This window comes from Amblyomma maculatum, chromosome 9 (genome assembly GCF_055883805.1).
Source record: "Amblyomma maculatum isolate TAMU_Amacu chromosome 9, ASM5588380v1, whole genome shotgun sequence".
Classification (NCBI taxonomy): Eukaryota; Metazoa; Arthropoda; class Arachnida; order Ixodida; family Ixodidae; genus Amblyomma; species Amblyomma maculatum.
Genome location: NC_139352.1, coordinates 62826912 through 62840928, shown reverse-complemented (window position 1 = coordinate 62840928; position 14017 = coordinate 62826912). Strand labels below are relative to the sequence as shown.

Sequence of the window (14017 nt, the reverse complement as noted above, 5' to 3'; positions counted from 1 at the left end):
GCAATTCGTTTTTTCCATTTTTCTCAAAATGAAAATTTTGCCTACCCTTCTATTTTGCGGGTGGCATTGTGACTCTCCTACTCGTTAGATTGTACAGTTGAATCCCGCCACAACGAATACCGCCACAACGAAATTTCCGCGACAACGAATAATTTTTTATTCCCCGCGAGTATCCTATAAGAATTAATGGCCTAAGTTTCTCTGCACAACGAACCATTTTTGCAGAGCGTTTCCGCTTCAACGAAATTTTCGCGTTCAAAATCGAAACCGAAACTAGTTTTATTGGCGAGAAGTCCAAGTCAAATCCAAAGCCACATTAAGCATGAAATCACGTGATTGCAGTTCCGCCATTTTGGCTTTGTGTCGTGGTCGCGTTGTTCACTCGCTGCCTTTCTCTTCGACAACGACGAGTTTTCATCCGCAGGACACGATGGCAACGCAAGTGAAAAAACGCAAAACTCTTTCCCTTGAGCAAAAAGCTCAAATAATCGCCCAAGCAGAAAGCGGAAGGAAGAAAGCGGCAATTGCTGAAGACTTCGGAATTCCTGCAAGTTCGCTGTCAACGATTCTAGGCAATAAGGACAGCGTGAGAATGGCACTTGCTTCAGGCACATCCTCGAAGCACAAAAAGGTGACGCGGCCCCTCCATGAAGAGTTGGACAAAGCAGTGCATGCGTGGTTTGTGGAAGCACGAGCCAGCAACGTCCCCCTGTCCGGAAGCATCGTCCAGCAGAAAGCCTTGAACTATGCATGCCTACTTGGCATTGATGATTTTAAAGCCAGCATTGGCTGGCTAAACAGTTTCAAGGCCCGCCATAACATCGTTGGAAAAGTGTTGTGCGGCGAGTCAATGTCAGCAGACGTGGACGGAGCAGCTGCTTGGAAGGCGAGTAACATGGCCGGAATTTTAAGCAACTTCGCGCCTGCAGACATTTACAACGCCGACGAGACCGGGCTATTCTACGAGATGTTGCCGGCTAGGACGCTCGACTTCAAGGGGCAGCGCTGTCACGGCGGCAAACACAGCAAAAAACGCATCACAGTGCTGCTTTGCACAAACATGGATGGCTCGGACAAGCGTCCGCCGTTAGTCATAGGCAAAAGTGCCAAGCCGTGCTGTTTTAAGGGAACTCGTAGCCTACCTGTGCAGTACAAGGCGAACAACAAGTCATGGATGACCCGCGCTATTTTCACCGAGTGGATGATGGCATTCGACCGCGACATGAAGCGGCAGGGCCGTAAAGTTTGCTTGCTTTTGGACAATTGTTCAGCGCATCACTCCGACGAAGTCAAGCTCACTAACACGGAGCTGAGGTTTTTCCCTCCCAATTGCACGTCTGTCTTACAGCCTCTCGATCAGGGCGTGATTCTTAGCCTGAAGCGCGCTTACCGCGGGAGGTTAATTCAGCGGCTGCTTTTTAACACTGAAACCGGCCGAGACACGAAGGTGGACTTGTACGTGGCACTGCAGATTATGTCTGCTGCCTGGAGCACACTGGGGCGCTCAGTAATTGTGAACTGTTTCAGGCACGCCGGATTTGCCGAAGGTCGACCCGTACACTCTGCTGGCCTAACACCAGGCGTTACAGACGACGACGAAGAGGCGTCACCGGCTCCGGGGATCGCGGCCGCCTGGAAAACGCTGGGAGAAATAGGAACCGTGCCGCCTAATCTCGAGCTCGACGAATACATCGGCGCTGACGCTTGTGTTGTTGTTCACGAAGATGTGAGTGATGAGCAGATCATAAAAGCTGCCCGGAATGATAAGGACTCTTCCGATGAAGAAGACGACGACGTACAGGAAGCGCCGGCTGCGGCAACCGCCGTACAGGTGATGGACGCTTTTGATGTCATCAGGAATTTCGTTGCTTTCCGAGACGACGATGTTGCAATGGGTTTGCTGACCGAGTGCGAAAATCGCGTGACGGCGTTGCTCGCCGTGAAGCGTAAGCAAACCAAGCTTACAGATTTTTGGCATTAAACGCCTTTGCTGCTGCTTGGGCAATTCTTTCTGCGTTTCACGTCAAATTTTTGCGATAACGAAGTTCCGCGAGAACGAATTTTTTTTCGTGCACCGTGAATTTCGTTATAGCGGGATTCAACTGTAATGATTTTTTTTTTTACTGGCTCGTGAGTGTTAAAGGAACACAATAAAGCTATTATACAAGGTCTCAACTGCATGAAAAATTTTTAAACATAAGAAGATGTAGAAAGGGGGTGGTTGCACTTGTGAAGCTGAAACTTAAAACTTCCATAACTTTGGCTTGTAGTAAGGCAGGAGCGCAAAACTTGCTTTATTGTGTTCCTTAGACATTCAGGAACAGATCCATGTGCATTTTAGCAATTTCCCTTCTGTAGATATTTTTACAAGCTTCCCGCAAGTCTGGAACAGCAAAGTTGCTGTAACTACTCAGCAAATTTATGTAGAAGAAAACTAACAACATATTTGAAACCAGCACAAGAATTTACATAAACCCTGCAAATTTCATACTGACAGGACAAATATTAAGAAAATTTTGCTCAAGACCCATGTCCCCCCTTAAGAAGCGGCAGCTCTCTGTTTTTTATTATTATTACTATTTTTTAATTTATTTTTTTATTTTTTTGCGAGAGTTATCCTTTCTTATCGTTGTGCAGCGTAGCGTAAGATATGGCGGCTGCGGACGTTAAGAAGCGGCAGTGTTTTTATTTTTTTTACGGGGATGTTTATTTTATTTATTTTTATCGTTTATCCTTGCATGTATGAATCGGCGAAAGCACGCGGTCAGCTGCTGTGATCATGACGCTCGCCCCAAGCGCGGCGTGGTAAATCGAACCAGGCTTGTGCAATCAAGCCATCATGGGCACTCTGCCAAGTACGCTCCCCGCCACCGCAGGAGCTATCAAAAGATAAACGCGCCCTGATGTTATTGCTGCGAAGCATCTTGGCACGCTGCCAATGAGCTGTGGCTGAGACGACTGAAACGGACTGACGCGTGCCATCGACATGCAAGCGAAAATGCCCGGGATTTCTGCGGCGGTGGCTCCAGCAGCGAGAGGGACGCAGTTCCAGCAAGTTTGAAAATGTTCGCTCTGTCGCTGCCGCTCGTCGCTGAGATCGCTCAGTCGCTTGCATGTGAGCGAGCTGGCCTTAACGCATTTTTTTTTTTCAAATTCACGGGTGCAAAAGTGGAGGATGGGTTCACTATGCGAGTGGGTTGATTACGCGACAAATACGGTATTGTTTTTTTCGCATCGTAAGTGCTGTCACAAGCCGATTTTTGTATATCGAACTATTTCGCGATCCCCTTCGAGTTCGATATACAGTTGAATCCCGCTATAACGAAATTCACGGTGCGCGAAAAAAAATTCGTTCTCGCGGAACTTCGTTATCGCAAAAATTTGACGTGAAACGCAGAAAGAATTGCCCAAGCAGCAGCAAAGGCGTTTAATGCCAAAAATCTGTAAGCTTGGTTTGCTTACGCTTCACGGCGAGCAACGCCGTCACGCGATTTTCGCACTCGGTCAGCAAACCCATTGCAACATCGTCGTCTCGGACAGCAACGAAATTCCTGATGACATCAAAAGCGTCCATCACCTGTACGGCGGTTGCCGCAGCCGGCGCTTCCTGTACGTTGTCTTCTTCATCGGAAGAGTCCTTATCATTCCGGGCAGCTTTTATGATCTGCTCATCACTCACATCTTCGTGAACAACAACACAAGCGTCAGCGCCGATGTATTCGTCGAGCTCGAGATTAGGCGGCACGGTTCCTATTTCTCCCAGCGTTTTCCAGGCGGCCGCGATCCCCGGAGCCGGTGACGCCTCTTCGTCGTCGTCTGTAACGCCTGGTGTTAGGCCAGCAGAGTGTACGGGTCGACCTTCGGCAAATCCGGCGTGCCTGAAACAGTTCACAATTACTGAGCGCCCCAGTGTGCTCCAGGCAGCAGACATAATCTGCAGTGCCACGTACAAGTCCACCTTCGTGTCTCGGCCGGTTTCAGTGTTAAAAAGCAGCCGCTGAATTAACCTCCCGCGGTAAGCGCGCTTCAGGCTAAGAATCACGCCCTGATCGAGAGGCTGTAAGACAGACGTGCAATTGGGAGGGAAAAACCTCAGCTCCGTGTTAGTGAGCTTGACTTCGTCGGAGTGATGCGCTGAACAATTGTCCAAAAGCAAGCAAACTTTACGGCCCTGCCGCTTCATGTCGCGGTCGAATGCCATCATCCACTCGGTGAAAATAGCGCGGGTCATCCATGACTTGTTGTTCGCCTTGTACTGCACAGGTAGGCTACGAGTTCCCTTAAAACAGCGCGGCTTGGCACTTTTGCCTATGACTAACGGCGGACGCTTGTCCGAGCCATCCATGTTTGTGCAAAGCAGCACTGTGATGCGTTTTTTGCTGTGTTTGCCGCCGTGACAGCGCTGCCCCTTGAAGTCGAGCGTCCTAGCCGGCAACATCTCGTAGAATAGCCCGGTCTCGTCGGCGTTGTAAATGTCTGCAGGCGCGAAGTTGCTTAAAATTCCGGCCATGTTACTCGCCTTCCAAGCAGCTGCTCCGTCCACGTCTGCTGACATTGACTCGCCGCACAACACTTTTCCAACGATGTTATGGCTGGCCTTGAAACGGTTTAGCCAGCCAATGCTGGCTTTAAAATCATCAATGCCAAGTAGGCATGCATAGTTCAAGGCTTTCTGCTGGACGATGCTTCCGGACAGGGGGACGTTGCTGGCTCGTGCTTCCACAAACCACGCATGCACTGCTTTGTCCAACTCTTCATGGAGGGGCCGCGTCACCTTTTTGTGCTTCGAGGATGTGCCTGAAGCAAGTGCCATTCTCACGCTGTCCTTATTGCCTAGAATCGTTGACAGCGAACTTGCAGGAATTCCGAAGTCTTCAGCAATTGCCGCTTTCTTCCTTCCGCTTTCTGCTTGGGCGATTATTTGAGCTTTTTGCTCAAGGGAAAGAGTTTTGCGTTTTTTCACTTGCGTTGCCATCGTGTCCTGCGGATGAAAACTCGTCGTTGTCGAAGAGAAAGGCAGCGAGTGAACAACGCGACCACGACACAAAGCCAAAATGGCGGAACTGCAATCACGTGATTTCATGCTTAATGTGGCTTTGGATTTGACTTGGACTTCTCGCCAATAAAACTAGTTTCGGTTTCGATTTTGAACGGGAAAATTTCGTTGAAGCGGAAACGCTCTGCAAAAATGGTTCGTTGTGCAGAGAAATTTAGGCCATTAATTCTTATAGGATACTCGCGGGGAATAAAAAATTATTCGTTGTCGCGGAAATTTCGTTGTGGCGGTATTCGTTGTGGCGGAATTCAACTGTATCCGGGTTCGACTGTACCTCCACTGGTTTTTCGCTACACTGTGTATTTTAAAGAAATGGCCCTATATTTAGCGCGCAATATCGAATGCAGGAACATGAAAACTGCTTAGAATGTGCTCAGGCTTTAACTCTAAATGGCCGCCAACCCAGGAGCTGTACCGGTGGGCGAGGTTTGTGAGCTGTTTGGAGAAAATCGAACACAGGACTGCTGTCAGCAAGCAGTCACAGACACTTTTGGACTGATCATTGAATGTACCCAGTGCTGTCTGAGGCAACATTGCCTGGCTAGGGAAGAGCATGCATGGTTGGCATGGTCGCAGTGCTGCTAGGCTGGTCACATGGGCATCTAATGCTTCCCATGTTATTCCACTGTCAGTCTGACCTACCCGCGATACAATAGTGGTGCGGGGAGTCTACTCCAATTAGACTCAACTACACTCTGTCAGTCTGACCAACCCGCGATACATTAGTGGTGCTGGGAGTCTACTTCAATTAGACTCAACTACACTCTGTCAGTCTGACCACAAACGTCCCAGGAAACTGAATGCTCACTTCGCGTCGCGGGCGCTGTCCGCAGTCGAGGCAGGACAATCGGTTTCCTGAAAGCATGCTTTAGAAAAGGCTTGAAATGGGCGGTTGCGCACAATTGTATGCGGCACCCAAGCAAGCAAACCACAGCGGAGGAAGCGGGTTTTCTCAATGGCCTTGACCGAACGAGAAAGAATGAAGCGGGCAGCACGCGAACTTTGGCTCCTCTGCCATTTTTGACCATTTTGGTTACTTTTGTTTGTTTTTGGTCATGTAGTCTGGGATTAAAAATAGAATGTGCCCCATCTTTCGCTGATTTGGTGCCGATACGTTTCTCTCCCTTCCGTGCACATGGTTCTTAGATTCATGTCGTTCTGCTTTAGTGTGGCTCTGCTTTGACGTTGCTGGCAGTGCGTGGCCAAGTAGAGGAGTGCAATGTTCCCGTATGGATGCGAGTCATTTGCAGCTTTGCAGTTCGGATGTGTGCTTTGCTAAGTTTCTTCCCCATTGCCGCCACTTCCAACAGGTGCGAGTGCTGTTGCGTCGAGGCCTGCTAACGGACCTGGCGCGCATCCCGCACAGCCTGGACCTCTCTTCACCACACATGGCGGCCACTGTCAACTCGGCCTTGAAGCCCCTGGAGACACTGTCACGCATTGTCAACTTGCCCTCGCAAGGCGCGCCCGGCTCTGGCCACCCTCGGGGAGGGCGTAAAGGAGCAGGGTCTTCACAGAGCGGAGCGGGTCCTGGCAGTGGTGCAGGCCCGGGCGGAGGAGTGGGTGGTTCTGCTCGCACACCGCTGCTGCTGACCTCGCACGATGAGGGCCGCGAGGACGAAGAGGAGGCACATGCGCCCGTCGGCGATGACGAGCACCGGGATGGTGATGACGATGTACCACCACCGCTAGAGCGTAAGCAGCTGCATTGAGACTGTTGTGGAGGGCTTCCCAAATTCTTGGCATGGGCAAATTACACTGGTGCAAACTTGTCTGAAAACACTAGAGGAAAAGAAAGAGAGACGGGAAGAGAACATGTTCTGGAGTAGTGCCACTAATCAGTATACTTTTTCTTTATATACTGTGTTTTAGACATGAGCATCCAACATGTGGAGGGTTTTCTTTGAGCTTAATGATCTTGGAAAGAAGTGTGATTGTGGGCTTTTGGGTTTTGGTGGAACATGAAAAGGCTCCCGTTGGGTCACTTTTCCTTTACCACTGTTTTGCTGGCATGTGTATTCAATGACCACTGATCCAGCAGCTGTGTGAACAGAAGGAACTGATGCCCTTCCACCCGTTTGTGTTCCTTTTTGCTTGCAGCCGTCGGGGGTCGAAATGCGGAGATGAGTTCGTCTGAGGCCACCAACGCCTATGGGGAGGTTACAGTTGACGACAACACGGACAGCGAATGTGAGTGTGGGCTTGAGCAAGCTCTCCCTGCAGCTTTTCTTGACCTTCATTCAGATGGTGTAACTGTCCTTGAAGGCCTACGATAATTGACTTGAGTGTGCGACATCACGGATTTGAATACGCATTTCTGCCATGGTTGCGCTTGCAACGCTTCCATAGCGTGCCTTTTGAATAGGTCCCTAGCTTACCACATTTAATTGCGTAATGAATTTATTCTTCACTTTTGCCCATGAAAATTTGAATTAAAAAAAAAGACCATTAGTTATTAGCGCTCTCTCCTTTTGTGCGATTACGGCCCACAGCGATTTCTTGATGCCTTTTGAGGGTAGCTGTAACGGTGGGGTTGGGTGCGATGGGTTGTGGGGAGCGAATTTGGCAGAGTGCCAGCAGCTTTCACAGGGGTGTTGGTGGTGGCGTGGCTTGCTGGGCTCGTTGGTTGCGCTAACCTGGTTTTCAGTAGGTTTTCTTTATCACGCCACCACGACTGGGGTGGGCGCTGTCCTCTGCAACAAAATCTTCGTAACCCGTGGTAGCAGCAAACACCTTTCGAAGTGAAGGATGCTGAGAGTCGGTATCATGGTCATCGCAGCTGACCGCTTGCTTTCATTGATGACCGATGGATAGAGAAATGGAAGATTTTATCTCGCCTTAAAAAAAGTTTTTCCACGTAATGAACCCTGCCCCCAAACAGACGTCGATTCTCTTGAAAAAAATGTGGATTCATTACGAGAGTAAATACGGTATTTGACTATTTCTGAAATTGGGAACAGTGGAATCTGGGCAGTATATAGCTAAGCCACATCTGTCTCTTGTGTGTGAAGCTGTGGGTGCTCCATTGTTGTGTGTAATCTTTGTGCAGCCCACGCTGTTCCCGAAGAGGCAGTTGTCGTTTGCAGGGACAGTGACACTGTTCTGGTGAGTGGCCGCTTGTGCTTTGTTTCTTCTCACCCTTCTCTTTGGCTTGTGAATGGTTGCAACTGTCTTTCTTTTCTTTCATTTTTGCTGTGAAAAATAATTTTAATTACCCCGGCTTGGAAAATGGAAATGTAAATAGATTGGGTGAGGGTTTGTATGGTTTTACTGTGTGGGGTTTAAATGCTGTAAAGCGGCATTGGCTATTTGGGATGTTGTTAGTGGAAAGCTCTGGTGGTTTCAACCGCCTGTGGTTCTCTGCACTGCATCGCACAGCATTCGGTGGCTTTCGCTTCCGTAGAAACGAGACTGCTGTGGCCGGGATCAAACCTGCATTCTTGGGAACAGCAGTTGAGTGTTGCACCCACAAAGCTACCGCGGTGAGGCTGGAGGGGTAAGACGGTAAATGAAGCAAGGGTTACTGTGAGCAGTTTCATTGACCTTGGCACTAAGCACTAGCTGAAGCGTGACAAGCCCCAGTGCCATTGGGCAGTGACGGCAGCATGTGTCCTTTGAAACCAACCAGTTGCCGGCTAACGCCAGTTTGCCAAGTACCACGGTGACTACCTCACTGCGGTGTGTAAATGGCTTAGACGTCCAGTTGATGTGTGGTGGTGCTCTTTGCAGAATGAGGCCGTCGGTGTCGACCTGGTGGGCATTGTGGACGCTCTGCTGGACCGGGACCACGACAACACGCCTGTCCTCGGTGAATAGGGCACTCTCTCCTCCCTCTGGCATCGTGTTTTGCTCCCCCGAGTTTGCCTCTCTTGCTTGCCTGCCTTTTCTCTCGCAGCTTGCGCATTGTGTTCTTGGTGCCTTCTTGCCTGATTCGATTACCTAATTCGATTACCTGATTGAGGGCCCTGGTTGCTTGCATGAGGACCCCACTGCTATGAGGGCAGTTTTCTCTTTTGTCTGCTTGTCAAGGCTTACAGCTGCTGCTTGGAAATCTTTGCTTGTGCTCTTGATTTTGAGTGAAAAGCTTCGTGAAAAGCTCTAAGACACGTGGATGCCAGTTCGGCTGTTCAGCTAACCTGAAATTTTACGGCTTGCATGGTTGTTATTGATGTGTAGTGTGTTGGTTAGTTTTTATTCTGGCTGTATTTTGTTGTGGTGCGCTGCTTATCCATTACTAGGGACATGAAATATGCTTCACTTGTGGCAGTGGGCTAATCATGCAGCATTTCTTGCAGTCAAGCAGATTTCTCGTATTTTAACCAGGAACCACAATACTGTTTCATAACGAATAAGAGTTTCCTTGTTTAGTGCTTCATTCTTTTTTTTTTTTTTTTACTAGAGACCGATGTTTGGGACAGCCATAGTAGAAAACAAAAACGAAGGAGTAGACAGGACGGGACAGTTGGTGCCTTATGTTTCCTGCTTCCCTTCTTTACACTGTGCAATGTTTTAACAGCCTATGGCCTTGTTCAGTGAATCTTTTGTATTGCTGCTTTTTTCGTGCATGGTCTTACTTATTGCCCTTTGTTATCTATGTGGATCGCAGCCATCTTTTCTTGTGGCCCTTCTGCCTGTTGGCATTTTGGCAAGGACATTACATTCTCTTTTCCCAGTTGTCGGCCATTTTGTTGCCAGTCAGGTGCCTTGTGCATCTTGTACCAGTCTCCAATGTCTTACATGTATGCATGCATGAGCTGCTGTGAGTGTTTTGTTTTAAATGAGCTTATGCATGAGTAGGAATGTAAGAAAAAAGTGGGAATAAAAGGTTCGTGAGTTTGTCAGAGAGGCTATAAGCTCGAAAAATAAGTTAGAGGTGCCCTGGGAGCGTGGACCAAATTTTCTAGAGTTGGAGTTGTGTGGAGAGCTCCCATCTGAGCACGCGTGGCTGGCCTGCCTCTTAAGCTCAGATTTTATGAATCGGGATCATGTTGTATCTTCAAATTTTTTTTTTCTTTCTCTCTCACCATGATATTAACAGAAAATTTTCTGATGCTGTTCACTTTTTGGCGGCAAGTTGCTTGTGGCATTCAATTTGGAGCATACTGGTCAATTTGAACTTGGCGTGCAGATTGGAAAACATGCTACGTTCTCTACTTTTGCATTGCCTTACACTCCCTGTTGCTGGTTAGAAAAGCAGATACAAGTTTACATTAAACAGGGATGGGTGTTGGCTAGATATGGTATTGCACACCATTGCTGGCTACTTCATTGTATTTCTGCTATTACTAGTTATTTTGTTGTTTGCAGTGTTATTTGTGCGATTGCATAGCACGTGCTCGTGGTGTGTTAGAGCTCTCTCGTTTGCTGGCTTCTTTGTCACTTATTGAACTTCATTACTATAATTACTGGTTGCTCTCCCTGCTTCCTGGCTTTGCATGCGGCTATGAATGTCCCTGTTCCGTCATCTCCCATTTTGGTGTGTGTGGTGATTGGTTGGAATGAATGATGCTTGTGCTGTTCTCGTGGGTGCTGTCTTGTGTCGTTGTTGATGGAGCTTCTTGTCGTTTGCTTCCATCCATTCGTCTTATCCTCGCACACCTTTGTCGCTGTTGTCTGCTTCATCGCACCTTGAGTTCAGTAGAATGCCTGACCTGAATTTTTCACCAGAGGTGTAGTGGTGTGACCAGTGTGGGCTTGTGAAGCAACGCCTCCAGTCTGTCACCGTCTGTTGACGATTGATCATTCTCGATGGAGTGAGTGCCTTTATTGATGGTTCTAAGCTGCAGACTTTGCCGCTGTTCTTGTGGACAGTAAAACTTCGGTAATTCAAAATCATTGGGACCTTGAGAAGTGTTCACATTGACTAGGTTTTTTGTTAACCGAATGCAAGGGTAAAAAAAGGGGGCAGGAGGCAAGCAAAAGTTTTGTTGCAAGGATGTGCTAGGCACATATCCGCGTTTTCTCGCCGTCGCACTTTTTTTAGTCTTCCTTTGGACGGCATAGAGGTGTTCATTCGAATGTAACATGTTACCAGGCCAGCATGGATCGAAAGTGAAGTGGCGCTCCGCCCTGCCTTCCACACTCAAATGCGGCCTATATAGCTTGTAGCATGTGTGCACTGCCGTGTCGTTTTGGGTTCCATGGCGGGCGCATGCCCCTGAGATTATCGAAAGTTAATTTCGCGCCACATATTGTTTGGCCAAGAAAGTGACTGTTAGTACCGACAAGCCGGGCAAGCGGTGCACAATTCGAGTTTACTACAGTGCATCCGTTTCGCACATGAATGACTTACTCATTTTGAACCATGCTTATTTGTCAACCAAATTCCGAATTTCAGGCGGTTGTTTTTCTCAAGAAAGTTAGACTTTGGGCAGCAGTACCAAAAGTAGTTGAGATGCAGGTAATCTGATCCTTTGGCGCATTGTTAAAATAGGCTTCAGGGCTGTGAGAGACCGTCACTTCATTGGTGTGCGGCGAAATTGGGATCTCTCATTTCTGCAGAGCACCCCATATCTGAGCTGGTGTAGACTCGTGCTTTACCTGCAAAGGGAGCTGTTGCCTCCCTTTGTAGTATCTCTTAATGATTCCCTCATTTTTCCATAATTTGTTTTTCTGATTATATTAGACTTTGGAATTAACAAAGTTTGAATTATCGAGGTTTCACTGTACGTGCATGCTTCCCAGACAGATCAGCTTACTGGTGCATTAGGTTGGCTGGTAGCCCCACGCTGGATCTGTACTTCTAAACACTGGCGCCACATTGCCGTTTTTTTGTGGGAGGGTATTCAGAAAGCGTTCGGCAACAGTTGGACAAATGATGAAGTGAAGTTTGAAGGCATTGCTTTTATGGTCAAAACATTTGTCCATGGGGCAGTGTGCCACATTGCCTCTGTGGACGATGGCTCTCCATTTTTATCGTTGCAGCCATCTTAAGGCCTCTCCTGGCTCAGCTGTGTGTGATAAGCTTAGCTATTCCAATAGAGACGTATATTTTATAAACCAGTGTAGCAGGCCTGCAACAGGTTGCCTGTTTTGAGAAAGCTTTTTGAGGTACTTTTTATCCACCTCGGTATAGTAAGCAACTTGAATTGGGTAATGACGTGTCCACGTAATCAGATAGAGTCATGTGTGGGAAACCTGCCCATTCAAACTAAGAACTGTGCAGACTGTGCCCCTTGCTGGTGTTTTGGTAGTTGTGCCTTGTCCCCCTGAGAGGGTGCCACTGTCTGCCCGTGCCCTTCTGTGTGAGCCAGGGGCGTTCTCAACAAAGAGGTGTGTCGGTTTCCAGAGAGCGGCCTGACGGGTCGGGGCGAGCTAGCACTCAGGGTTGAGTCTCAAGAGGAGCACGACTCGCAGATGATCTCCCAGCGTGATAGTGAGTGTCCGCTTCTCCCCTCCTTCCCTCGTTCACTTTGTGCTGTGCTGTTCTGCTGCTCTCCTTTGGCGCCTCTCTTCTTCCGCCGCTGGCGCTGCTGTAATCGGCTGCCTCCTGTGCAATGCCCTTCCAGCTTTGCTGCGTTACACTAGTGCTGCCACAAGATTGTCTGTGTGTGGTGTGACATACCTTATGTTTGGAGTGTGTGAGTGAGTCTCTCTCCCTCAGTGCGTGTATTTTTGTGTGTGTGTGTTCGTGTGGGAGCTCGTGTTGCCTTACCAATGACAAGGCTGTATTTAACTCTTACTCACTTGCTGGTGACTGACGAAATTTAAGATATTTAAGTAACTGGGAGGACCAGCTTGTATAGGTGCACTGAAAACAAACAAGTTCGTCGGCATTGGTAGATTACTACATTTCAGTGAAAAAAGTGCTACTGGCTCTTAACTTAGCTAGAAAAGGACAAAACTTATTGCCAGCATCCATCATTCTCTTGAAGACTGTGATAACAGAGCTTACCTTCCCGGTCTTTTTATCGTGCATTTGAATCAGGCGGTGGGAAATATTTTCCATTTCAATTGTCCCGTCATCAGATAGAATTTCTGCAGCCAGATAAAAATATTTTCCTATATGCTGTCCTCAATGTCTGTTAAAGCTATGCTGTGTAGTGTTCTAGCTGTGGACAGCTCTTCTTTGAGACGGGCACCTTTAGGCCTTTCGTAAGCTAGAGCAATTGACCTCGCTGCAACTAGAGCTTTATGTTTTTAAACTTGATCTCCTCTCAAGGGATCGCCTCCCGAGATATTGACTAGTGCATTGAGATCTCTTGTTCACCTTATTTCTTGTCCTTCTTTTTTTTTTTTTTTTCAAAGGGGGCGTGCGTGGCTGATTTTTACTGATTTCTCTCATCTACAAGTGCAACCAAGACATACTGAAATACAGACGTGCATAGCATGCATGACCCGGTCCATACGTTTAGCCCCTCAGATAGAAAAAAAACGGAAGTGTGGCACTAATACATACCTTCTGAAACAAATTACTTCATTATTTTGTTTCCAAGAGGACAAATAGTCGTAAATCATCTTGTGCTGGTCACAATGGGGTTGTCAAAAACAAAATCAAAGGGGCAGGCAGAATGGACAGTGCTTCCATTTTCTGTTCTGTAGTGGAAAAAGTTGGCATTATGGATTGTTTATTTTAGGAGAGGAGGAATGCCTAAGGAAATGTACTTAAATTTCGATGGTGATGGTCTTCGCTAACAAACAGATGAGTGCCCTCAGTTGTAAACAAATGCAGTGAAATTTGGTGCATGCAGCTAGTGACCCACTATCTGTGTAGGTCTGTAGTTGTGGGAGGCCAGCTTCCTACTGAAGAAATATATTTTTTTTTAGTCTTTCAAAAACTAGTTTGATTCAACCGAAAAAACAGACGAAAAAGCTTTCTACCCGCTGATGACTCAGTGGTTAAGATACTCGGCTACTGGCTACTGACTGGAATGCTTGGTTCAAACCTGATTGCTGCTAACTACATTTCAATGGAGACGAAACACAAAAGGTTTTCGTGGGCTGCGCACTGTCAGTGCACGT

At 47.8% G+C, this 14017-nt stretch overlaps 1 protein-coding gene across 8 annotated transcripts in view; it reads left to right on the top strand.

Moving 5' to 3' along the window:
* HUWE1 (HECT, UBA and WWE domain containing E3 ubiquitin protein ligase 1) overlaps positions 1 to 14017 on the top strand; it is a 153808-nt gene that overhangs the window by 97506 nt on the left and 42285 nt on the right. For 7 of the 8 annotated variants that reach the window (XM_084578869.1, XM_084578872.1, XM_084578870.1 and 4 more), the window contains exons 45-49: positions 6367 to 6751; positions 7157 to 7246; positions 8106 to 8161; positions 8786 to 8864; positions 12345 to 12431. In XM_084578869.1, coding sequence (XP_084434995.1) covers positions 6367 to 6751; positions 7157 to 7246; positions 8106 to 8161; positions 8786 to 8864; positions 12345 to 12431 — 697 coding nt within the window. The remainder of the gene's footprint in view (positions 1 to 6366; positions 6752 to 7156; positions 7247 to 8105; positions 8162 to 8785; positions 8865 to 12344; positions 12432 to 14017) is intronic. The other variant, XM_084578873.1, reaches the window with a different exon arrangement.